We start from the raw sequence: 25,311 nt of genomic DNA, 5'->3' as shown, positions 1-25,311 counted from the left end.
TAAATATTCAGTGCCTTGAAATGCCTGTTTTTGATCATTTTGTCCAGTTTTACACTTGCTTTTTTTGCAGAGGATAATCACTGACCTCTTCATGCTACAGTAACTAGAAGTCTCTCATGCGATTTCTCAGTTCATTCTTTCTTATTGTTGCCATTGTGTAATAATCCATGGTATGAATATACTCCAGTTTATTTAGCTTGTTCCCTGGGGATGCACTCTCCAGTTTAGTCTATCATGGATATTTTTGGACTAGGGTCCTAGTATATGGACATGCATACTTATGAGTGGAATTGCTGGTCATAGGGTGTATTAGTTTTCTATTGCTGCTTTAACATATTACCACAAATTTGGTGGCTTAAAACAATCCAAATTTATTATCTTATAGTTCTAAAGGTCAGAGTCCAAAATGTGTCTCACTGGGATAAAATCAAGGTACCAGCAGGGTTGTGTTCACTTCTGGAGACACTAGGGGAGAATCTGTTTTCTTGCTTTTTCTAGCTTCTAGGGGCTACCAGCATTCTTTGGCTCATGGCCCCCTTTCATCTTCAAAGCCATCAAAGGCTGGTTGAATCTTTCTCATGCTACATCATTCTGATGAATCTTCTGCTTCCCTCTTCTCTTGTGATTACACTGGAACCACCCAGATGACCCAAGGTAATCTCTCCAGCTCAAGATCCTCAACTTAATCACATCTGTAAAGTCCCTTTTACCATGTAAGTTATTAACAGGTCCCAGGGATTAGGATGTGGACATTTTGGGGCAGGCCATCATTCTGCATTTAATACGACAGTGGTATTACAAATATTAAATGTATTGATAAGGACAAACAGAAACAGCAGGTTTTGTACGTCCTTGTTAATACTTGATATTATCAGAGTTTAAAATTTTTGCCACTGGTCTGTACACTATCCCTAAGGGAATGGGGAAGGGAAGTTGGACCATTTCCCATATTTCCAGCCAGTGACCAAATCATTCCACAAATAGTATTGATCATCTACAACTAAGCTGCCTTCACCTGCCTGGATTTTCAGCATTGTTTTAAGTAGCTTGGTCCCAGCTATTTGACTCCTTGTATTTTAGATATTCCATCAGCCTGCTGGCTGTCTTACATGCAGACTTCATTCCTGCCTTGTAGTAAGTTTCTTCTAGTCCCCACCTGTCTGTTGTGCTGGGGTCTTAACCATACTCAATGATGAGTCTACTTGAATGATGATAACAGGGTAGGCATATGCATTTGAAGACACATGGTATGATACCCTAAATAGAAAGCCACCAGCTTCATGCCAATATGTCAACTGCTCCACTGGCCATGAACTTGCTGCTAACACTTGGCTTACACTAACTGGGGTACTAGAAGGTTATGAAGCCTGGGCAGCAAAAGTCATCTGAGATGGAAACCTAAAGTTTCCAGGGGGTTTCAAGGTATAACAGAGCTTTGAGTATCAAACAGCATGGCAGAGGATGCATTTTCCTGACCTTAAAAACATTTGCCATGAAAAATGCCTCTACCACATCCAGTTTGATGTTGAAACACCCTCAAAGAATTACCCAGATTAGCCCCTTTTGAAAGTCTGCAGCATTTACTACTGAATTTCACCTCCCAGTTAGAAGCAGAGAAACAAGAATGCTGGGGTATACCTCTCACCAAGTATGGTCTCACAAAATACCATTTCAATTCTCCTTTATGCACTGGAAATTTTCAGCATGGGCATGGTGCCCAGTATAATAGCAAATAAAACAGATGTGTTTTTCCATTCATATTGGTCAGGAAATTTCATATTAAGCAGTTTAATATTTATACAAGAAATGTCATCTGTATACTGAAATATCCCTATAAATTAATTGATATTGGGAAAACTATCTTAAGGGAAATAAATGCTTGAAAACTGAAGTATCAGAAGTACTTCCAATCTGTAACCAGAAAGTTTCACATTAAGCAGTTCAAGAAAACAGACACAGAAATGCTGGCCGGACTATCCTGCTATGTCTCTCCTACCCAGAAGCAGGGTGCTCATCAGCTGGCCACAGGACACTCAGGGTCTACTTCTAAAGGCATTAGGATGACTACAGTGGCCTTGCAGGGAGACAACCCCGTGAGGGACAGCAGCCTTGCTAGAGGTCCTCCTCTGGCAGTGACCAGGTGCTTAGAACAAGGTGATGATAAATGACACTAAGGGATTGGCTTTTGTTGACCAGAGCTGATAGTTACTGAGGTCTGGAAAGAGTCATGAGACAGGGACCAACCAATGTCTTCACAATTGACCTCTCTCCTCCAGTCTTCCTGCTTTCTTCACCAGCTTCATGAGTAAAGGCATTCCCACAAGATATTGTCCCTAACCCTTCTCTTTTCTCTACATGCGTTCCTGTTATACACCAAGAGACAATGGAACAAGTGGGAGACTTGCAGTGATATAACCACAGCCCTGATCTTCTACTCGAACTCGAGTTCCTCTTGTGCCAATGCCTAGGTGTCAACCTCGAGGTTTCCAAAGCTCACACTCTTATGTCCCCTCCCAAGCTTGTTTTTCCTCCTAGGTTCCCCAGTACTGCTGATGGTGCCCCACATCTAAATATCTGTTCTTCACACTGCCTTCCAAGTCATCTCTCTGGAATAGAGCTCTGATTACATCACTCACCTGCTCAAGAAACTTCCATGACTCCTACTGCCTACAGAATCAAGTCCAAACTTGCTGCCTTGGCATCAAGTCCCTCCAGGACTTGCTTCACTGTAATCAACTATTATTCAATTCATACTCTTAATATTCCAGCCAAATAGGTAACTGCTATATACTCATTATTAGGTGTCAGGTGCTGTGCATCAGACATCATCACATTTAATCATATAATGTGCATGTCCCTAGGATTTCCACTTTTATAGACATGAAAAATATGACCAGTAAGTTGCCCAAGGCTGGTGGGGTAGGGCCTGGACCAAGGTCTGTCATGGCTTAGCCACATGCTTGGTTGTCTCATAAGCTAAGCCCTTCCCCATTCCCCAGGCAGGACATTTGCTCACATGGCCATCCTGTCTGGGATGCTTACTCCTCTATCCTAATGTCTAAATACAAAAGCCCTGGGGGAGAGGAGACAAGATGGAGGAGTAGAAGGACATGAGCTCACCTCCTCTTACGGAAACACCAAAATCACAACTAACTGCTGAATAACCACCAACAAAAAAATGTTGCAACGTACCAAAAAAGATACCCTACATCCAAAGACAAAGAAGAAGCCACAATGAGATGGTAAGAGGAGTGTAATCATGATAAAAACAAATCCCATACATGCTGGGTGGGTGACCCACAAACTGGAAAATAATTATATAACAGAAATTCTCCTACAGGAGTGAAAGTTCTGAGCCTCACATCAGGCTCCCCAGCCTGAGGATCTGGCAATAGGAGGAGGAGCCCCCAGGGACTCTAGCTTTGAAGGCCAGCAGGGTTTGATCACAGGAATTCCACAGGACTGGGAGAAACAGAAACTCCACTCTTGGAGGGTGCACACAGGGTCTTGAGTGCACCAGGAACCAGGGTAAAAAGCAGTGACCACATTAAGAGACTGGGCCAGACTTACCTGCTAGTATTGGAGGGTCTCCTGCAGAGGTGGGGAATGGCTGTGGCTTACTGCGGGGACAAGGACACTAGTGGCGGCAGTTCTGGGGAGTACTCATTGGTGTGAGCCCTCTTGGAGGACACCATTTTCTCACCAAGACCTGGCCCCACCCAACAGCCTCTAGGCTCCAGTGCTGGGACAACTCAGGCCAAACAACCAACAGGGTGGGAACACAGCCCCACCCATCAGCAGACAGGCTGCTTAAAGTCTTCCTGAGTAGATGGCTGCCCAATAAACACACCCCCTGACACGGCCTTCCCCATCAGAGGGACAAGATCCAGCTCCACCCACCAGTGGGCAGGTACCAGTCCTTCCCACCAGGAAGCCTGCAGAAGCTTCTTAGACAGCCTCATTCATCAGGGGGCAGGCAGCAGAAGCAAGAAATACAGCCCTGCATCCTGCAGAACAGGAATCGCAATCACAAAAAGTTAGACAAAATGAGAGGGCAGGGGAATATGTCCCAGGTGAAGGAAAAAGATAAAACCCCAGAAGAATAACTAGTGAAGTAGAGATACACAATCTACCTGAAAAAGAATTCAGAGCAATGATAGTAAAGATGATCCAAGATCTTGGAAAAAGAATGGTGGCACAGATCGAGACAATATAAGAAGTGTTTAACAAAGACCTAGAAGAGCTAAAGAACAAACAAACAGTTGAACAATACAGTAAGTGAAATAAAGAATACACTAGAAGGAATCAATAGCAGAATAACTGAGGCAGAAGAACAGATAAGTGACTTGGAAGACAGAATGGTGGAAATCACTGCCATGGAACAGAATAAAGAAAAAAGAGTGAAAAGGAATGAGGACAATCTAAGAGACCTCTGGGACAACATTAAATGCAGCAACATTCACATTATAGGGGTCTCAGAAGGAGAAGAGACAGAGAGAAAGGGCCTGAGAAAATATTTGAAGAGATAATAGCTGAAAACTTCCCTAACATGGGAGGGGAAACAGTAACCCAAGTCCAGGAAGCACACAGAGTCCCAGGCAGGATAAACCCAAGGAGGAACACACTGAGACACATAGTAATCAAACTGACAAAAGTTAAAGACAAAGAAAATATATTAAAAGCAATAAGGGAAAAGCAGCAAATAATGTACAAGGGAACTCTCATAAGGTTATCAGCTGATTTCTTGGCAGAAACTCTGCAGGCCAGAAGGGAGTGGCATGATGTATTTATCAGGCTCTCTAACTTCAGACTATACTACAAAGCTACAGTCATCAAAACAGTGGGGTACTGGCACAAAAACAGACATATAGATCAATGGAACAGGATAGAAAGCCCAGAAATAAACCCATGCACCTATGGTTAATTAATCTATGATAAAGGAGGCAAGACTATACAATGGAGAAAAGACAATCTCTTCAATAAATGATGCTGGGAAAACTGGACAGCTACATGTAAAAAAAATGAAATTAGAACATTCCTAACACCATACACAAAAATAAACTCAAATGGACTAAAGATCTAAATTTAAGACCAGATATTATAAAACTCTTAGAGGAAAATATAGGCAGAATGCTCTTTGACATAAATCGCGGCAATGCCTTTTTTGATCTGTTTCCTAGAGTAATGGAAATAAAAACAAAAATAAACAAATGGGACCTAATTAAACTCAAAAGCTTTTGCACAGAAACAGAAACCATAAACAAAACGAAAAGACAAAGAATGGGAGAAAACATTTGCAAATGATGTGACCAACAAGGGATTAATCTCTAAAATTTACAAATAGCTCATGTGGTTCAACATCAAAAAAACAAACAACACAATAAAAACATGGGCAGAAGAACTAAATAGACATTTCTACAAAGAAGATATACAGATGGCCAAGAGGCACATGAAAAGATGCTCAACATCACTAATTATTAGAGAAATGCAAATCAAAACTACAATGAGATATCACCTCATACCAGTCAGAATGGCCATCATCAAAAAGTCTACAAACAATAAATGCTGGACAGGGTGTGGAGAAAAGGGAACCCTCCTACACTGTTGGTGGGAATGTAACTTGGTACAGCCACTATGGAGAACAGTGTTCCTTAAGAAACAGAGGTTCCTTAAGAAACTAAAAATAGTGCTACCATATGATCCAGCAATCCCACTCCTGGGCATATATCTGGAGAAAAACATGGTTCGAAAGGATACATGTACCCCAATGTTCACTGCAGCACTGTTTACAATAGCCAAGACCTGGAAGCAACCTCAATGTCCATCGACAGATGAATGGATAAAGAAGATGTGGTACATATATACAATGGAATATTACTCAGCCATTAAAAAGAATGAAATAATGCCATTTGCAGCAACATGGATGGACCTGGAGACTATACTAAGTGAAGTAAGTCAGACAAAGACAAATATCATACGATATCACTTATGTGTGGAATCTAAAAAAAATTAGACAAATGAACTTATTTACAAAACAGAAACAGACCCACAGACTTAGAGAATGAACTTATGGTTACCAGGGGAAGGGTGGAGGGAAGGGATAGATTGGGAGATTGGGATTGACATGTACACACTGCTATATTTAAAATAGATACCAAACAAGGACCTACTGTATAGCATAGGGAACTCTGCTCAATATTCTGTAATAACCTAAATGGGAAAAGAATTTGAAAAAAAATAGATACATGTATAGGTATAACAGAATCACTTTGCTGTACACCTGAAACTAACACAACATTGTTAATCAACTATACTCCAATATAAAAGAAAAAAGAAAAAGAAATACAAAAGCCCTACCTGGTCCTTCCAGTTTAGCCCAAGTCTTACCATCTCCCCGTACAAATGCACACATTGCTTCAAGCGCAAGCATGGGAGGGCTGCTGGAGCATTTTGCTCCTTTTGTTTTTTTTCAGCCTTAACATTTGCAATCTAAACCTGACAAATCAAACCTTGTCCTTGGGCAGAGTTGGAGCAAGCAAAGGGCAGAAAAGGGAATTATTCTCAGAGTAGAGCTGCCTGTGTTGACCCCTGCATCTTCCCCCTGCCTACCTGGGAGATAGTTCTTGGGCAGGTCAGCACCCTGTCCAGGCACAGAAGAACCTGGAAACCAGGCCAGGACGGTTCTTGCAGCAGCACCTCCGCTCTGTGACATGTCTGCCTGGGCCCTTATCCCTATGACCCCATGTGTGGGATTTCAGGCTTTGTTTTTTTTTCCCTGAGGCTGTGCGATCTGCAGCTAGCAAAGGATGCCCAGGACTGAGCAGCTGCACCCTGTCCCACCTTCCCCTGCAAATGGCAAAGAAGGCTTCAGAAAAGATAGGCTTCCCTCTGGTATGAAACATGAGCCTTGCTCTGTGCCCTGAAAACTTGTGTGCAGGCGAGGGTCTTGCCATATTGTCACCAACCCGGGGAAGAGCAAAGTACCTTCTGGCCGTGGTTTTGGCTTTTCCAATCCTCCATCTTGCATGAGCTCAAAGGCAAAGGAGACGTTCAAGACCTGTAGAGAGAAAGGCAATGCATGAGGTGCTGCACACTCATTCCTGGACCCTTGGGGCTCCCTGTGACCTGCCCTGGAAAGTGAAGGAACCAGCACTGTAGCCAGTGGGGCGGGGGCCGAGCTAAAATGAGGCCGTTTTTTGAAGGACAAATGAGGCTGCCAAACTGGGCCGGCCATGCAGAGTGTGAGCCAGGCCCAGCCTGCTGTTGGTGAAGCACTCCCAGAGGAGTTAAAAATCCTCTCCCTGTCTTACTGTGTTCTTGTGTCACTGCCACGACTGTAAACTCAGGGACATAAGTGCCCACAGTTGAAAGGATCAGACAGCAAGACATGTTCAAGAGGCAGAGAAGGGTTTCTGCTTGGGACCAAATGCCCCTTGTCTAGCAGGTGGGCTGGGGCAGCCTGTGAGAGGCATCAGAAATCGGCCGAGTGCCGGCCTCAGGTCTGACCAGGCTTGCAGCCACCTTCCCTGTCACCTCTGGGGAGAGATGAGGCTGGGCTGTGGCCCCAGGCAGGAGCATACAGCTAGGGGACCAAGGTGCAGGAGAGGGAAAGCTGTTCAGGATGCTCAGTGGCCTGTAGGTAGCTGCGTCCCAGCTCAGCTGTGCATCACAATGAGCTCCCCATCCAACCACTGAAGACTCTGGGCAGAGGGGAAGCCGCCGCCTTTTCCCCAGATGGCCCCAGCAGAGGTGTGGGCAGATGGGTCGGGCATGTGGGCTGGGGCCTCCCGTGATGTCACCTCCCCTAACCTTCTGTTCAAAGCTGTCCGGGGTCAGGAAGAAGCTGTGCAGGGGCACGAAGTAGCCCTCCAGGAGCCCCATGAGCAGCACCAGGTACACCCCATCTGCAAACTGGAGAGAGAGAGACAGGTGAAGGCACTGGGCCCCTGAGCGCCCCAGCCCAGGCCCTTCCAGGGGCACATCAGCTTCCGTGTTGACCCCCGCAAAGGCTATATCCCCAGGCAGGCTGCTGGCAGCGGGTGAGGGGCAGTAGCCCAAGGCAGGAAGGTGTGCTCTGCAGCAGGCCTGCCCCATGTCTGGCTGGTCCAGCACAGAAGCCACAAGCCCATGGTCCTGATCTCAATTGGTCCAGTATTTATTGAGCACCGACTATGAACCAAGCCCTGATCTGGCACAGGGACCACAGAGGTGGGTCAGGTGTGGCCCCTGCCCTGGAGGAGCTCATGGTACAGTGGCGAGACTGTTGTGGAGGAAATGCAGCCGCTGCTCTGATGGAGGGAAGCATGCTGGCCTGCATGAGATTGACAAAGGTCACTCATCCCACTGAAGGCAACAGGGAAGGCTTCTGGAGCGGGCGCTGCCTGGGTGGAGACATGAGGGATGAGCTGGAGTTAGCTAGGGAGGGCAGAGGGAGGAGGGAAAGGGGATGTCCAAGGACAATGGCATGAGGCTACTAGGGCGACCTCTGCTTTATGAACAGGGAAGGATCTAGTGTCATACCGGCCTGGGCATTCTCCCCTCTCACCCTCGCCTTATTACTGCTTGAGAGGCAGCATAGTATAGCTGTTAGGAACGTGTGCTCTGGAGCTGGCCTCTAGCTCTACCACTTATGAACTGAGTGACTTGAGCAAGTTACAGAGCTTCTCTGTGCCTCATTTTTCTCACCTGTAAAATGGGGACAATAATAGTATAGTATCTAATTCATAGGATTATCATGCTGCCTAAACCAGTAAATATGTGTAAGGTGCCTAGAACACTGCTTGGTGTGTAGGCAACACTTAACACATACTAACTACTGCTATTTCTATCCGGGAAAACAACAAAGCAGTCAGACACAATGTACTGGCTGTTGCTGACAAAGCACAACTGTGTGCTCAGGGCCATGGCAAGAGGCTTAGAGCTGGTCCCTTCCATCAAGGACAGTAGAGGCCAGATCAACTGAGAACCTGGTCTGAGGAACAACAGCTGCCTAGGCCAAGCAGAGGGGTGCAGGCCTTCTGCTCAAGAGAGCGGAAGGTATGTGTGCGCTGGGCAATCGAGGCAGGCTTTGCAGAGACAGTGGGCGCCTGTGGGATGAGGGAAATTTGAAAGGAGTAGGTGTTCTGGGTATGGAGAATGGCCTGAGCAAAGTTAGAGGTCAGGTGCATATCTGATATTCTAGAACCTTGCAAAGGAGGCAGGGCCATCAAATATTTGTATAAACAACAGTTACTAGAGTTCACAAGAGGCCAAAGTTCTTGGAATCATCTTAGGAAACTTTAAAAATACTAGACGGAATTAGTATTCTGTCTGGGCTGGGCCCAGTGTCTGAGCTCTGCTGGGTGACTGATTGGTGGGCCTGTGACTCAACCTTGGTTATGGGCAAACAACCTGGAGTACGAACTTGACCTAGAAGCAGCTTCCTCCCTGTTTCCATCCATCTGGCTGGTAGGGCCTGAGCATGACTCATCCCAGGCCACCCCAGGGTGGACAATGGGAAATAGACCCCAGCAACCGTGTCAAAATCACGGCCCGCCCATGGAACTATTTAACTAGGCCTAATGCTGGCTGTGGCTGGAATGGGTTGAGAATGAAAGAAACTAATCTGTCAACTCAGGGGAGCACCCTGGGTTAGGGTCAGGATTAGTCACAGCTGTGAGTACCACTGACCTAGACTGCTCCCACCCCTGACTGCTGGTTCCAATGACTTGGTGGTAAAACTCGCAGATAGACACCAGATATGCTCGGCAGAGACCCCTTCCCTGCCCATGGGGAAGGGAGAGCTCATTCCAGCCCTCTCCAGGAATCATTGCTTCTACGGCTCGTTCTCTATCTCCTGAAGAGCATATGAAGCTGCCTCCAGAGTCCAGACACGCCCAGGCAGATCTCAGTCACAGACCTGGGCATTGCCTTTAAAAATAATAGGAGGTGCCCCTGTGTTCAAAAGAAAACCACACTTTAGAAGTTCGTTGTGAATGAAAAGAGGTTGGGAAACAGGACACATTACACGGTATAAAGATTATACCTAATAAAGATTAGTTATTAATTATAAAGCGGGGGGTAGAGGGGAGGAGCTTTACAGTAGGGAAATCTGGGGGATGCCCACTTAGCCAAGTGGTCAAAGTTACTACCACCAGGAACAGAACTGATGGAGAAAAGTGCCTGAGAAGGGACTTCCCTGGTGGCGCAGTGGTTAAGAATCCGCCTGCCAATGCAGGGGACACGGGTTCGATCCCTGGTCCGGGAAGATGCCACATGCCGCGGAGCAACTAAGCCCGTGCGCCACACTGACTGAGCCTGAGCTCTAGAGCCCGTGAGCCACAACTACTGAAGCCCACGCGCCTAGAGCCTGTGCTCTGTGACAAGAGAAGCCAATGCAGTGAGAAGCCCGTGCACCGCAACGAAGACCCAACACAGCCAAAAATATATATATATTAAAAAAAAATTGCCTGAGAAGAACATAGCATTGCCTCCATGGTACTGTTCCTGAACATGCATAACCTGGTTCTAATCATGAGGGAGAAAAACAGAGGCATTCTATGAACTAAATGGCCCACACTCTTCAAAAATGTTGATGTAATGCAAAGAGAGGCTGAGAATTTGTTCTCTATTAAAAAGAAACTGAAGAGACATGACAACTAAATGCATCAGGTGAGAATATAAGGACAACTGTATTTCTCTGAACCATGTGACACGGTCAAGAGTAGTCAAATATCAGTGATTTCTTATGGTTCAACCTAAATAGATTAACGTATTGATGTTAAAACTGCCTGAATTTGATTACTATATTGTGATTCTCTAAGAGAATATACTTGTCCTTAAGAGATGTATGCTGAGGTATTTAGGGGTGGTGAGAGAGAAAAAACCCCAAATATGGCCAAATGTTAACAATTGGTATATGTGCGTGAAGAGTACATGGGGATTCATGACAATATTCTGGCAACTTTTCAAAATAAAATACTGGAAAGAATTCAGAGAAATTCCATGCAGTTCACGCCTCTGAGTGGAAGAGAATCCCCTCTCCCTTCCCCGGAAAAGCTCCAGGATCAGGGTGGCAAGCCCTCCTGGCAATGTGGCTGGGGCACTGGGAACAGTGGCTGTCCAGCGGGGCCTTGTCCCCCACCCTGCACACGGGGCCGTCACCCACCTGGGTTTCCAGTTCCGTGACCTCCAGGTTCAATTTATTCAGGTGCTTGTTCACGAAAGTAATAAGCGTCTAGAAGAAAAGCACAAGCCAGACATTGAGATGAAGACTCTCACCCTGGAGGCCGCCCCTGTGACTCAACCATGACGACACAGGACGAGACCCAGCCAAGAGCGCTGGGCCCGGGATCCCTGTGCCGAGCGGAGTGAGGCTGAGCAGCCTATAAGGCTCTTGAAAAACTCCTTGAGTCCACAGGGAAGGACGGCCCCCAGGACTGGCAGTCCCATGCACTGTGTGATTCCAATAGCCAGGTCCAGAACTGTGCAAGGAGCAGGGAGTGCTAAGAGGGCAGAGGGACAGGTGGAGTGTCCTAGCGGGCCCAGGGGGCCAGAGGAGAAATGACCACCTTGGGTCCCTCCTTCCAGTCCCCCTAGGTGCAGGTACCGGTGCCAGGGAGACAGAGGGAGGTCTGTGTGAGGAGCAGGGATGGCGGGGTTCAGTGTGGGTGTGGAGACACGGGACCGTAGCCTCAGAAACCCCCAAGAGATGATGTCATCCCAATGGGAGAAGAAAGGGACTGGATAAGGCATCCAGTGAAAACAAGACAGGTAAAACGGACATCAAGCAGGAAAGCTCTGTGTTTGTGGTGGTCTGATGCTTGCAAACTGCAGGGGGTGGGTTTTCCTAATGTTTTTCTACATCTCGCTCCCCTCCCTCCCCCCATCTCCCCCCGCCTCAGGCACCACTTTCCCACCTTTTTCACCACGTTCAGCTTGTCTGGTGCGTGGTCAAACAAGGTGTCAAAGGCATCACGTTCTGAAAAAAGAGGAAAATGTAAAGTAGGGCCCAGAGCTGATGCCAACCCAGGTCCCAGCCACGAGCCTCTACAGGCCACATGGTCAGCTCCAGGTGGGAATTCTTTGGGGTATGAGACTGTGCTGGGAAACTGGGTTTGGGCAGAGATTTGGGGTTGATTCTTAGGGGCCTTTTTCTCTCTCTGGGTATCTGTAAGTGTGTGTGTATCCACCCTCGACATCAGCCCTCTTTGAGCTGGGGTTCAGGAGCTCTGGCAGGCAGTCTGACTTGGAATTGGTCATTTCTCTTTACTATTTGTATTCTTTGATATCATGATTTAGTCATGATTCTAAAGTGTTTCTGAAGCTTTTTGGAAGCAGAATGTCATCCAAATATCAAATCACTCCCTAATTTTCAAAACCAACATGCCTAAGACATGCTTCCTGGCAGAGGGCAGATAAGCGGATTGGGAGCTACAGAGCCCCAGGACAGAAGGGGAGGTCCCCCTCTTGAGGGATCAGGTCACTTTAATCCTTTTAGCCTCACTTTTCTCTTCCATAAAATGCCCACTGGGTACATCCCTGGCAGGCCAGTGGTTAACACCCTGCGCTTCCATTGCAGAGGGCACAGGTTCGATTCCTGGTCAGGGAACTAGCATCCCGCATGCCAAAATGTGGCCAAAAATAATAATAGAAAAAAGGCCCACTGAACATGAACCTCCCCTAGGGGGGTTATGAGGATGAAAGACAAGAAAGTACATTCTCTGTAAACTCTGAAGTCTCCTGATCTGAGTTATTATTAGAATGATCAGAATATTTCAATATATTATCCACAGTAAATACAGAATCATAGAAAATAGCGAAGCCATGCTCCCTGCAGGGATTTTCCTTGCTATAGCCCTCCCTGGTCCTCTGATCTGAGAGGTGAAATAGTGGAGAGCTCTGTGACTGGGAATGAGAAATCTCCAAGAGGAACCAGGGCTGGGAGGGTTCATGGTCCTGGGCTGCCTTTCCTACTTTTTTTTTTTTTTTTTGAGGTACGCGGGTCTCTCACTGCTGTGGCCTCTCCCGTTGCGGAGCACAGGCTCCGGATGCGCAGGCTCAGCGGCCATGGCTCACAGGTCCAGCCACTTCGCAGCATGTGGGATCTTCCCGGACTGGGGCACGAACCCGTGTCCCCTGCATCGGCAGGCGGACTCTCAACCACTGCGCCACCAGGGAAGCCCCCAGCCTCTCCTACTCTTGATGAGTAAATCTGAGATGGCCAGAATGGTGATTGTGATCTTGGACATTCACAGACCTTATAAACACACCCAAAGTTCTGGGAAACCAGAGAGGTAGGAGGTGTGATGAGGAAAAATGCACCTTCTACAAGGGCTGGACAGAGTGGGGAGAGGGGACAGTCCCGAGCGCATACGTACACCTCTTGCTTTACTTCCACAATATGCTTAGAGCAAGACTTCCCTGCAAGTGCCCAGGACCCATCCAGAAGCCCACCAGGGTCAGTGGTCTGGTTACTTGCAAGAGGACTGCAGCTGTGGTTACTTTTCCTCTTCCCACCAGTGCGCTGACCCTCCCTACCAACCGGCCCTGTCACCAGGTTGGCACAGACACACATGCAGGAAGCAAGGTGAGTGCCTGTTCTTCCCAGCTGCTGCAGAATTAACTAGACCCCATTGGCAGTCAGCAGCAATAGAGGACACTCTTATGCAACTCACCATGCCTTCCAGAAAGAGCCCTGTGGGAAAAGGAGAAAGAAAGCAGTGTGACTCTTCTCTCCTCACCCTTGGTGGCAGATCCCCAAAAGCTTCCTTCCTTGGCATTTTATTCTGCACTAAGTCTCCAACTATGGGTGGCCTTTACCACATTACCACCTATTTTTCCCCTCTGCTTTATAGATTTACTGGTGTTTGCATAAAGCCTGGTATAAGTGATGCATAAAGGACTATTTCTTGCCTTAAATAAACTCACATTATTGCTTACAGTTGAGAAAGAATATTGGACTCAGAGATTCAGGATTCCCAACCATGTTTTAGGAGCAGAGCTCAGGTACCATCCCAATGTGGCATTTCACTGCCCAGGTTGCTGAGGGCATCGGCTTGGGGAGGTCAGGTTGGGCTCTCTCCTGTCCATCCTGTGAAACCCACCCAAGCTGTACCTGCCATTGACCTAGAATAGGTTTTCTCAAAGAGGGCAGGAACTGGAACCATACTCATAGCAGTGAAACAGCAAAGTATTAAGAGCACAAGCATTAGGGTCAGACTACTTAGTTTTAAATCTTACAAAGCCATTTGCTTGCTGTGTGACTTTGGGCAAGCTACTGAACCTCTCTGAGCTCCAGGTCACTTATCCTTAAAATGAGGATAATATGGTAAACAACTCAGTCAGATGTTGTGAGCATTAAATGATTTAATATATAGAAAGATTTTAGCATAATTTCTGCTATATACTAAATGCTCAATACATTTTTTTCTCAATACGTTTTTGGTTCTTATTATGTTGGTTTATTCCAACTATACATCTGTCACCTATTAAGCAGTGACTTGCGGGTAGCGTACTGGGAAGAATGATGAACTTGGAGTTCAAGCCAGGTAGACCAAGGACAGTTTCCTCCTCCACCTTTGGGGTGTGGGGTTTTAGGAGGTGTAATCATTGCTTCATGTGCCCCTGCTCTTTCCACTTGCTCTTCTTGTTCAAAGGAATATAGAGGAGAGTTAGGGGAACAGGAGATGATACAAACAAATTTTGCCTGGTTTTGCATGCAGCCAGGGCTCAAGCCTGCCCAGGGATCTCAGACCCATGCACACCGACCGTCCTGTTCTTTCTACTTGAGAACAAAACTTCTCTTTCCCATGACAAAACTCTTACATGTTCTGATATTCCAATTTCTTAATGTAAATGAAAAACAACAACAACAACAACAAAAAAAACCCCAAACAATCCACCACCCTAAGGTAGAGAGGGGCTTTCTGGGTCATGGCATGTGACCATATAAATCAGATTCAGAAAAGGAAGAAAAACGTCCTTTTGAAGGTTAACAATTTAAATTCAACCCCATGTTTATGGCATGATGATTTCATGCTGGTTGGCTTTTTCGGACACACTCTTTCCTGGAGTGCCACAAAATTAGAATTTTTCAATCACGGTTAATTCCCTCTCCCCACTTCCCCACCCAAGTTTGTACCTTAAGCATTGAGAGGCATGTTTTGAATGCACGGAAAAGGCTAAACTATAATCATTGGCTGAAGTCTAATCCCTCTTGCAATCCCAATAAATGAAAACTAAATATCAGCAAATGGATGAATTTCGGAGAAACATCTGTGTTCCATTACAGAATCGCTGGCAACAATGCTGTTGACATACTCTGTGTTACCAGTTATTTCCTCTTGGATTTGCCGAGACTGGAGGATTCCTTCTCGTTTCTGAAAACGGGGGTGGGGAGAGGGTTGGGAGGAAGAGAGAAAAATATGCATTAGGAAAATACAAAAAACTGATTAGCATTCCTGATACTTAGAAAGTTACTGGCGTTTAAGAAATGAATCCAGAGACGAGATACTGCTAGAAGTGAAATGAGGCTCGTGATTTCCTGGGACTGGACTGTACCATTCATACTTAAGTGCAATTAGTGTTTATTCCAAACAAGTCGGCTGTTTCTTGGATGGTGAATCTTTTCTTTCTTTATTGGAAGACATTCTGCTGGAAGCACACTGTTTGCCTCCTGGAGAAATCCACAGTAAACCAAATGGAAATGAGGGCCAGGGTGTGTCTGCCCTCCAGCTGGGGCCACGGAGGGAAGCGGAGAAACACATTTAACTGGGGCGGCTGGGGTGGAAGAACTGAGGTCAACTTGGAGAATTCAGAGGGAGAGTTTTCAAAAAACGTTTAACTAGAGGAGCTTTTAAGTAAGTAGTACAGTCCTTGGGTGACTAGCTTACTCTCTGAGAAAAGCGTAGACACTTTGGAGGTCCATCCACCCACCCATTCGCCCACCCAAACTGCCATCCATCCCCCACCCCCCCACCCATCCATCCGTCCCTCCATCCACCCACCCATCTGCCCATCCATCCACCCATGCATCCATCCATCATCTGTCTACCCGCCCCCTTCCCATCAATTCATTCTGTTTCTTCTCTGTTTCATTTATCAGTGCCTTCTATGTACAAGCCACTGTGTTGGACTTAGCAAACACTGTGGAACATATGACATAGTTTTGGACCTTGAGGAACTTAGAGTAAAATGGGGTAGATGACCAGGTATGCAAGAATAGTTTTCCCCAGACAGTCCTCCTGGTTTGTACCTCAGGTCCCAGCTCAATTATTAGAGAAGGATCCCCTTTCCCTCTCAAATGTGTCATGGATAATTAATTACATGGTGGCCCCTTGCAGAGAGGAAGTGCTGAGTGCAGGACAGGAACAAGTACTTTCAGCTGAGAGGGTCAGGGAAACCTTCCAGGGGGAGGGGTTCTCGAGCTGGAACTTAAAGGACAGCTAGGATTTGGCTGGACACAGAGGAGAGACCTCTTCAGTGGGAGGAATGGCCGGAGCAAAAAGGCAGAGTAGGAGAGCACAGGCGTGTTCAGGACAGTGGCTGCCCTTGGTCAACTGAGTGCTGGTTTGGAGTTTAAACCTCACTGTGTGGGCGTGGGAACCGATGAAGGAGTGCTGGCATTCAGGAAGACCTTCTGGTGGGGGTGAGGAGGGAGATGCATTTATCAGGTTCTTACACAATCAGTTACCAGACACTTGGAAGGCAGTCTGGGCAAGGCAAGAGGCTGTCAGAGAAAATCCATCATCCTCCACAAAGACTGAGATGTGTCAAGAGGGATCCTCCAAGCGTTAGTGTTTCAGCTGAAATCTGCCTTCTCGACCCTCCTGCCCGAACTTCCACAACCTTTTCTTCACATTCCCAATAGCCACAGAAACTAGCGTCCTTGCAAAATACTTTTACAGAAGGAAAGGTAGAGCTGGATAAAGGCCATGAGTGTATCTGGATTAGATTAAGAAGAATGAACTATCAAAGCAAAAAAGGAAGAAAAACATTAAAATACCATTTAAAAATGATCTAGTGTGGATAAACCAGGACTTTTTCCAAATTCAGCTTCAACATATGTAAAATTTTCACACAGGGCTAATGGAATCTGTGTCCTTGTCTTGCGAGGCTGTTCACAGACATCAAACCTCATCTTCAACTACATGCAGAATTAAATGCTGGTACACAGAATGGAAAAGAAATCTGGGTTCAATGACACCTCACACAGCGTCCTGATTTACTTTGATCTACTGTTCCCTAAAGAACTCTCTCTGTAGTTCAGTCAGTGTCTTACAGCCAATTCTGGGTCCTGCTTCTGTGCCTGTTTAACTTGATAACACAAAACACCCCATAAACCCTGACATACCTTGATGTCATTTTATGTAATGCCTCCTCCTTTCTCCCTCACACTAACAAAACTGCCTGCAGTAGAAATTAAACCAGCAACAACCTTCTGATGGCCTATAATTGAGCTCAAAATAAGGCATGAGACATGGGCTTGCAGGGACCACTGTTTCCCCCCACCCTCGCAAATCCTGAATCATAGTTTAAAAAAATATAATGAAATGGATTCACACTTTATTGATTGTTAAAAAATGACACAATAGGGGCTTCCCTGGTGGCGCAGTGGTTGGGAGTCCGCCTGCCAATGCAGGGGACACGGGTTTGAGCCCTGGTCTGGGAAGATCCCACATGCCGCGGAGCAACTGAGCCCGTGCACCACAACTACTGAGCCTGCACTCTAGAGCCCGCGAGCCACAACTACTGAAGTCCGTGTGCCATAACTACTGAAGCCCGCGCGCCTAGAGCCTGTGCTCTGCAGCGGGGGAGGCCACTGCAATGAGAAGCCTGCGCCCCGCAGCAGGGAGTGGCCCCCGCTCACTGCAACTAGAGAGAGCCCGCGTGCAGCGGTGAAGACCCAATGCAGCCAAAAATTAAATAAATGAATAAATAAATAAATTTTAAAAAATGACACAATAGAGATGGCCTGGATTCACTATGAAGATGCATGCATCAGGATGCTCTGGGCTGGCCACATATTCATAAAATGCTTAGCACCATGCTTGACAGCCCAATAAATGAAGCCAATTAGTCTCTTTCAGTCAGCTGCACTTAGTGTCGGAACCACACGTGTTTGCATTGACAAGGGGCTTCTGATAGCCTTCTCTGCTGCTTATGTATAGTCCTGTCTCCGGGCAGGCAGGGCCAAGGTGTCATCTTCCTATTATACCCCCTTGATGTTTAGCAAGTTAAGTACCCAGGAGATGCTGGAAGAAATACTTTTTCATTAGGGCATGGCTGAGCAGCACCCCCATGTCCTCCTCCCCTCCCCCATTCACGTCTGATCCCTGAAAGCTCAGCCCTTCTGTCCTGGAAGCTGGCCTGGCCTCGCCTCTCAGGCAAAGCCTACCTGCCCTCCGGGCTCTTCCTCACCAAGGGGTGGCAGAGTTGCCAGACAGAACCCTGGATAACCTTGGATAGCCAGGGAGCTGCTTATAAGGGACGTTCTCCCTTGTAGCATGTTTATTTGGAAAAGAACAGAAGCCAACAAAATGATGACCTTTTGCTCACGGGTATAAAGTTGGAAAATAAAATTGAATTTGAGTATCTAATGGGGTTAGGAGCAGAATGAGATAGTCACAGGGAGAGAGCATCCCCTCACTGTGGAAATCACACGGCCATGTGTGAATGGAAATTCCATCCAACAATCTGGAAAAAATGACTTGAGATACCAGTTGTGCTTCTCTGGGCAGGTGAAAATCGGCAGTGCCCTCAACACAGGCACGGCCTGTCAGGTTCTCTCTCAAATACACACACATACACATGCACGGATACTTGCCTCTTCTCCATAACTGTGCATTGTTTGTTTAACCAAAAAATGATTCTTGGGCTTCCCTGGTGGCGCAGTGGTTAAGAATCCATCTGCCAATGCAGGGGACACGGGTTCGAGCCCTGGTCCGGGAAGATCCCACATGCCACGGAGCAAGTAAGCCCGTGCACCACAACTACTGAGCCTGCGCTCTAGAGCCCGTGCTCCGCAGAAAGAGGAGCCACTGCAATGAGAAGCCCATGCACTGCAATGAAGAGTAGCCCCCGCTCGCCACAACTAGAGAAAGCCCACGCGCAGCAATGAAGACCCAGTGCAGCCATAAACAAACAAACAAACAAACAAACAAATAAATAAATAAATAAGGCAGCCTAAACAATCGACAACTCTACCAACATTTAAAATCCACAGGCCTATGACCCCATGATCCCACTTCTGGGGCTCCATACTATAGACACTTGAGCACGAGGCTGCATTATTAAAAAAAAAAAAAAAAGATTCTCCCTGGCTGGCAGGACACACACACACACACACAGGGATACAGCCTCCCGATCCTACTACACAGACCTCACAAATATATACACCACACACCCTCACATATACATCACACAGGCACCCTCCAGAGGAAAGCATGTAAACCCCAGGCACACGTCCCACACAAGCCTGTCCCAGACAGAAGCACACGCTCTTCCACCCTTTGCACACATATCAGGGATAAGCCCACATGCATCAGAAAGCTCACTCACATGCCTCCCAGCATATGGCACACCCAGACACACTCAGCATTCATTCAGTGTTCCTTCTAGCAAGCTACCCAGTGTGCCTTAGCTCTCACGGGAGCTTAGCCCCTGCACCCCTTTAAGGGCGCAGATGTTTTTAGTGGTTTCTAACTTACCTGGACCACAACCACTTGGATGGAAACATGATCTGGGAGTCGGATTGGTGCCCGGAAATACTGGGACAGAGCAACCAGCAGATGCAAGATGGCTACCAGGCTCTTGGCATGAACAGCTGAAATAAAAGATGATTTATAAATTAGAGAATCTTCTTCTAGGCTCTCGGCAGATATAAGCAGATATCCAGAGTGTAGCAGTACCACACCCAATGCCCCTTTCATCCCACCCCTATGGGTCAGGGGACACTCTTGGTCATCACGGGCCTCACCCTGGGACCCCTCGGTTCTCAGCCAGGTCCCGTGGATCTGCTTCTTAGATCATGTTATTGCTGGACGGCAAAGTAGTGCTTCTCCACTCTAATTCAAGGTTCGCATCGGGACCCTGACAACAGCTGAATTCTGAGTTCAGGTCAGCCCTCTGCCACCCCCATGTTCTTGTTCACTCTGTGCTGATAACTATAAGCATGTCTGCCGAACCCCCCTCCCTTCCCAGCTGACTGTGAACTCTGTAGGTTATCACCACTACCCTTGTCCCAAGGCTCTACACAAAGCAGGCCCTCAATCAATGGACACTGAGTCAGGACACTGGATCCCTTCCTTTGTTCAGGGCTTTAAGACACCTGGAGGAAGGCATGAGAGACATCTAAAGGATTTTGTTGCCCTCTTGAGTGTCATATATAGTCAGTGCAGGCAATGCCCTCTGGGCAATAGCTGGGAGGGGATGTTCATGACCCAGGTGGCTTCTATAGCTGAGCTGTTTGCTGGATGCTGGGTCATTTATGCTGGAGAAGGCTGGGCAACTACTGAGTTGTAGTTTTCTCAGTAGATGAGAGGAGAAAAAGACTGTGATGTATTAGGCACACACAGTGTTGGCCAACGGGAGCTTGAGTTCTGACTTGACAACTCTACCTTTTATTTACTGAGTATATGACCTTAGGTAGGCCACTTAAGGTCCCTGAGCCTCAGTCTGCTCCACTTTCCACATGGGGATAACAGTACCCATGCAGAAATATGGGTAGTAAGAATTTCCAGATATAATGTTGGCAAAGCTCCTAGTACATAGCAATGCCTAGGAATGATTGATATTTTCTATGATCACTTACGAGAAAGTACCTGGCATCTGGGCAATTAATATCAACTTTCTCCCCTTTCTTTCATAAAAGGGAAGAGTCCCCAGATACTTTACCTGCCTTCACCGTCCTACCAGCATTATGGCTCTCATTACAGGGGGCATTTAAGGAAAGAGCAAAAAATTGTCCATTTTGTGTAGTTAGCATGAACTGGGCCCATTATTAGGGTGTCATTCTGTCTGCCCTGGGGTCAATGAATCCACTCTAACAGAAGCTTTGAGAAATCACCAAGAAAAAGAAATGATCCAGACAATCCTTGGGGACTCACTAGAGTTTCCTCTTATCACTGCTGCTTCAAAGAAGGTTTTCCACTGACTATGGACAGCAGCTCAATGCCACCATCAAATAGCAGATGAGCTGCTCCTAACGCGTAGCCTTACAGAAGAACTGTTTACTTCTGGGCTTTTGGGCTTTGCCAACTAAGTGTCACCCACAGTTATAGCCTCAAAAAAGGCACCTGGCATGGACTGACCCACTGACATGATGGACAGAGGCAAAAACAGGGTTTGCTCTTCTGGTCAGAACTGCCACTGCATCAGTCCCGTCACTGAGGGTTGTAAGGATATTTGCTACCTCTCCCCTTTAATGACAAAACATAATGCTGGAAAAGCAGTGGTCAGAAAGGTTGTTCTTACACACTGGTGACACTGTATGTTACCTTGACTGTCTTCGTAAGCAAAGTAGAGCTATGTTGCAGGCACCATACAGACGTCAGACTCTGTCAATGAGTGCTCTGTCCTCCTAGGTATTGTTTCAAGAGAAATAATTACACAGTTTCTTTCTCTCTCTCTCTCTCTCACAGATATACATGCTATGTATCAAAAGATGTTAATTAATAAATGCTGGAGAGGGTGTAGAGAAAAGGGAACCCTCCTACACTGTTGGTGGGAATGTAAATTGGTGCCATCACTATGGAGAACAGTATGGAGGTTCCTCAAAAACCTAAATATGGAGTTTCCATATGATCCTGCAATCCCATTCCTGGGCATATATCCAGATAAAACTATAATTTGAAAAGATACATGCACCCCTATATTCATAGCAGCACTATTTACAATAGTCAAGACATAGAAAAAACCTAAATGCGTATCAATAGATGAATGGATAAAGAAGCTATAGTGTGTGTGTGTGTGTGTACATACACACGCACACACACACAATGGAATACTACTCATCCATAAAAAAGAATGAAATAATGCCATTTGCAGCAACATGGCTGGACCTAGAGATTGTCATACTACGTGAAGTCAGAAAGAGAAAGACGAATACCATATGATATTACTTATATGTGGAATCTAAAATATGACACAAATGAACTTATCTACGAAACAGAAATAGACTCACAGACTTAGAGAACAGACTTGTGGTTGCCAAGGGGGAGGGTGGGTAGGGGAGGGATGGATTGGGAGTTTTGGATTAGCATATGCAAATTATTATATATAGAATGGATAAACAACAAAGTCCTACTGTATAGCACAGGGAACTATATTTGATATCCTGTAATAAACCATAATGGAAAAGAAAAAAAAGATGTTAATTATTATGTAATATATCATTAAAAAAATCTGAAACACATATATCCAAATGAAAGATGATGGTTGACCAGTGGTTTTCAAATTTTTAAAAATTAGGCAGAGAAATCCTTTGTTCTAAAAACCATTAGGCAAACCTGATAAAAACCGGTGCAACTGCTCTGGTCCCTTTGTCCTAACTACAGCCCGCCCACAGCTGCTTCTCTTCTCCTCAATGATGCCTGAGTTTTTCCTTGCAAATCCCTAGGTTGGGCCAAGCATGGTTTAATAGTCACTGCTTTAATAAATTTTGGTACATTCACATAATGAAATAGTTTGCATGCACTGAAAATCATTAAAACAATGTAGCTATAAATATTATTATGTTAAAGAGAACTAGAAATAATGTAAATATATACATTCATGGATTTATGCATATATAAATACACATATATTTGTATATATATACACATATATACATATATATAAATATACATACACATGCACATACATACACAAATATGCACACGCACACACACACACACACACACAAATGTACTTGTGGCCAAGACTTGGAAAGTTAAAAAAAAAAAAAAAGAAAATAGTTATGCTTTAGTTGAAAGATCTTTTTTTCCTGTTTCAAATGTTTCTTTCGAATAAAGACATGTTATCTTTTCAGTTAAGAAAACTTCTAACTACCTTTGCATATCTGGGCACTCTCATCATTGCCATCTCTCAGCACATCTCCTGGGAGTCTTCTCCCTGATGCCAGGCAGAACCCAGGGCCACTGTGCTCCTGCACTCCAGTCAGGATGAAAACATGCAGAATGACAGCAGGGTTGAGAAGCCAAGACTCTGCTGTATAAAATGGGCCCTGCAGCCGCTGTGCTAAGAGGGTCACTCCAGTGCTGGGAGACCATTTCAAAGGAGCTGTTGAGTTAGAAGCAGTCCTCCAAACTTGAATTGTGGTGGAAACAGAAACTGGTACAATTTTGGGGGAGGCAATTTGACAATATGTGATAGGACCTTAAAATGTACATATTCTTTGGCCCTAAACTACCACTCCTAGGTATTCATCCTTAAGAAGTAATTATGTCTATGAGCAGAAAGAACTCATCAGGCTGTATTGATATTAGTGAAAAAATGGGAAAAAATCTTAAAATCTTTCGTTAAGTAAATTATGATATACCCAATCTATGTCATAGAATATTAAAAGTGACATATAGAAGGATGATCTGTAAAGCTATACATCTTCTAAATAAGATATACAGGTTGATACCATCTTCATAAAAATAAGAAAGTATATTTTATATATAAGTATATACACACATTTATTGATATATTTATTTCTTACATACACACACACACACACACACACACACACACACACGACCTGAAGGAACACACCATAAGGCTGACAATGCCTGTATCTGATAGGCAGCTCATGAGGGCAGTATGTGTGGGCTTAGTACACAGGCTCTGCAGCCAGACTCTGGGTCTCACTCCTGGCTCCACCACTCCCCCCTCCCCCCAACCCCGTGTGACCTTGGACAATGACACTTCTTTAGCAAATAGTATTGTGCTTAATATTGCCAGTCACTTTTCCAGGTTTTAGGGATACAGCAGTAAAGAGAAAAAAATCCTTGCCCTCAGGAAGCTGACACTCACTGTTTCTTAACCTCTCTATGCCTTGACTTTCCCATCTGTAAAATGGGGACAGTAAAGTTCTTACCTCAGATGGCTGAATGAAGATTGCAAGGATCAAAATATGTAAAATGTTTAGATTAGTACAAGGCATACAAGCACCATAAATACGTTAGATGTTATTTAAATCTCTTTTAATTGATCTGTATTTTCTAAGTTTTCAATAATGAAAATTATTGTTGCTAATAAAAAAAAATAGAAAAGGAAGAACTCCCTAAAACCCTGGATCAAGGACCTTGGGAACTCAGCAGCTGTCTCTGCCACCCTTTTCCTGAGTGGAAAGATGACACGATGTCCCCAGAAACAGCCAGGGAAGACAACCGAGAGAGGAGGTGTCCAAGCCTGCCCTGGAGTTGCACCTGCTGCATTCCTTATCACAGAAACCACTGCTGCCTGAAGCCCTGAGACATCGCGGGGAGATGGCCATTGAGGTAATTACTTCCTCTGACCTAGTAATTCCTCTAAGTTCTAAAAATCTATCTGATGAGAGTAATTCAAGAGAAGCAAAAAGAGTCACAACATAACATTTAACTTGACCCTGTCTGATATTAGCAATAAGCTGAAAAACATCCTAAAAGGATAAATGTCAGCATAGGGTTTAAGTTAATTATGGAATATCTACCCCAGGAAATAGAGCAGCTATCAAAAATTATAACTACAAAGACCACATGTGAATATAGAAGATGTGTATGATGTAACCTTAAGACAAAGTGAGTTTGTATATACCTTCATCAAGTAAAAATATGAAAAAATATGCATTGATGTGGACAGTAATGCCAAAAAACGAAAACAGCCAGATGAGAGTGATAATACAGGTGATTATTTTACTCCTACACATTTTCCCATAAGAAATGAAAGTGGGGCTTCCCTGGTGGCTCAGTGGTTGAGAGTCCGCCTGCCGATGCAGGGGACATGGGTTCGTGCCCCGGTCCGGGAAGATCCCATATGCCATGGAGCGGCTGGGCCCGTGAGCCATGGCCGCTGAGCCTGTGCATCTGGAGCCTGTGCTCCACAACAGAAGAGGCCACAACATTGAGAGGCCCACATACCGCAAAAAAAAAAAAAAAGAAAAAAGAAAAAAAAAGAAAGTGAATGCAAACCCAAAACAAATCATTCAAAGCCACTGAAGACAATGGTCCTGATGTGGCTTTAAAAAACTCCATTTTTAAGGCAGGCAAAATGGTTTGGGGGTGGGGATGATGGGATGAGGAATGTTTCAGATCAAGGAAATATCTTCCAGAAATGGTTCTAGAAAGGTGGGAATATTGTGGCCCATTT

At 45.5% G+C, this 25,311-nt stretch overlaps 1 protein-coding gene across 2 annotated transcripts in view; it reads right to left on the bottom strand.

Moving 5' to 3' along the window:
- The window catches only part of PARVA (parvin alpha), a 197,575-nt gene that overhangs the window by 21,122 nt on the left and 151,142 nt on the right, over positions 1-25,311 (bottom strand). For both annotated transcript variants that reach the window (XM_060103083.1, XM_060103082.1), the window contains 7 exons: positions 19,689-19,804; positions 15,301-15,359; positions 13,656-13,675; positions 11,898-11,959; positions 11,147-11,215; positions 7,810-7,911; positions 6,985-7,057 (listed from right to left, as the gene is read on the bottom strand). In XM_060103083.1, the coding sequence (XP_059959066.1) occupies positions 6,985-7,057; positions 7,810-7,911; positions 11,147-11,215; positions 11,898-11,959; positions 13,656-13,675; positions 15,301-15,359; positions 19,689-19,804 (501 nt within the window). The remainder of the gene's footprint in view (positions 1-6,984; positions 7,058-7,809; positions 7,912-11,146; positions 11,216-11,897; positions 11,960-13,655; positions 13,676-15,300; positions 15,360-19,688; positions 19,805-25,311) is intronic.

The sequence above is a fragment of the Mesoplodon densirostris genome, chromosome 7 (assembly GCF_025265405.1).
Source record: "Mesoplodon densirostris isolate mMesDen1 chromosome 7, mMesDen1 primary haplotype, whole genome shotgun sequence".
In the NCBI taxonomy this organism is placed as follows: domain Eukaryota; kingdom Metazoa; phylum Chordata; class Mammalia; order Artiodactyla; family Ziphiidae; genus Mesoplodon; species Mesoplodon densirostris.
This window is presented reverse-complemented; position numbering and strand designations above follow the sequence as displayed.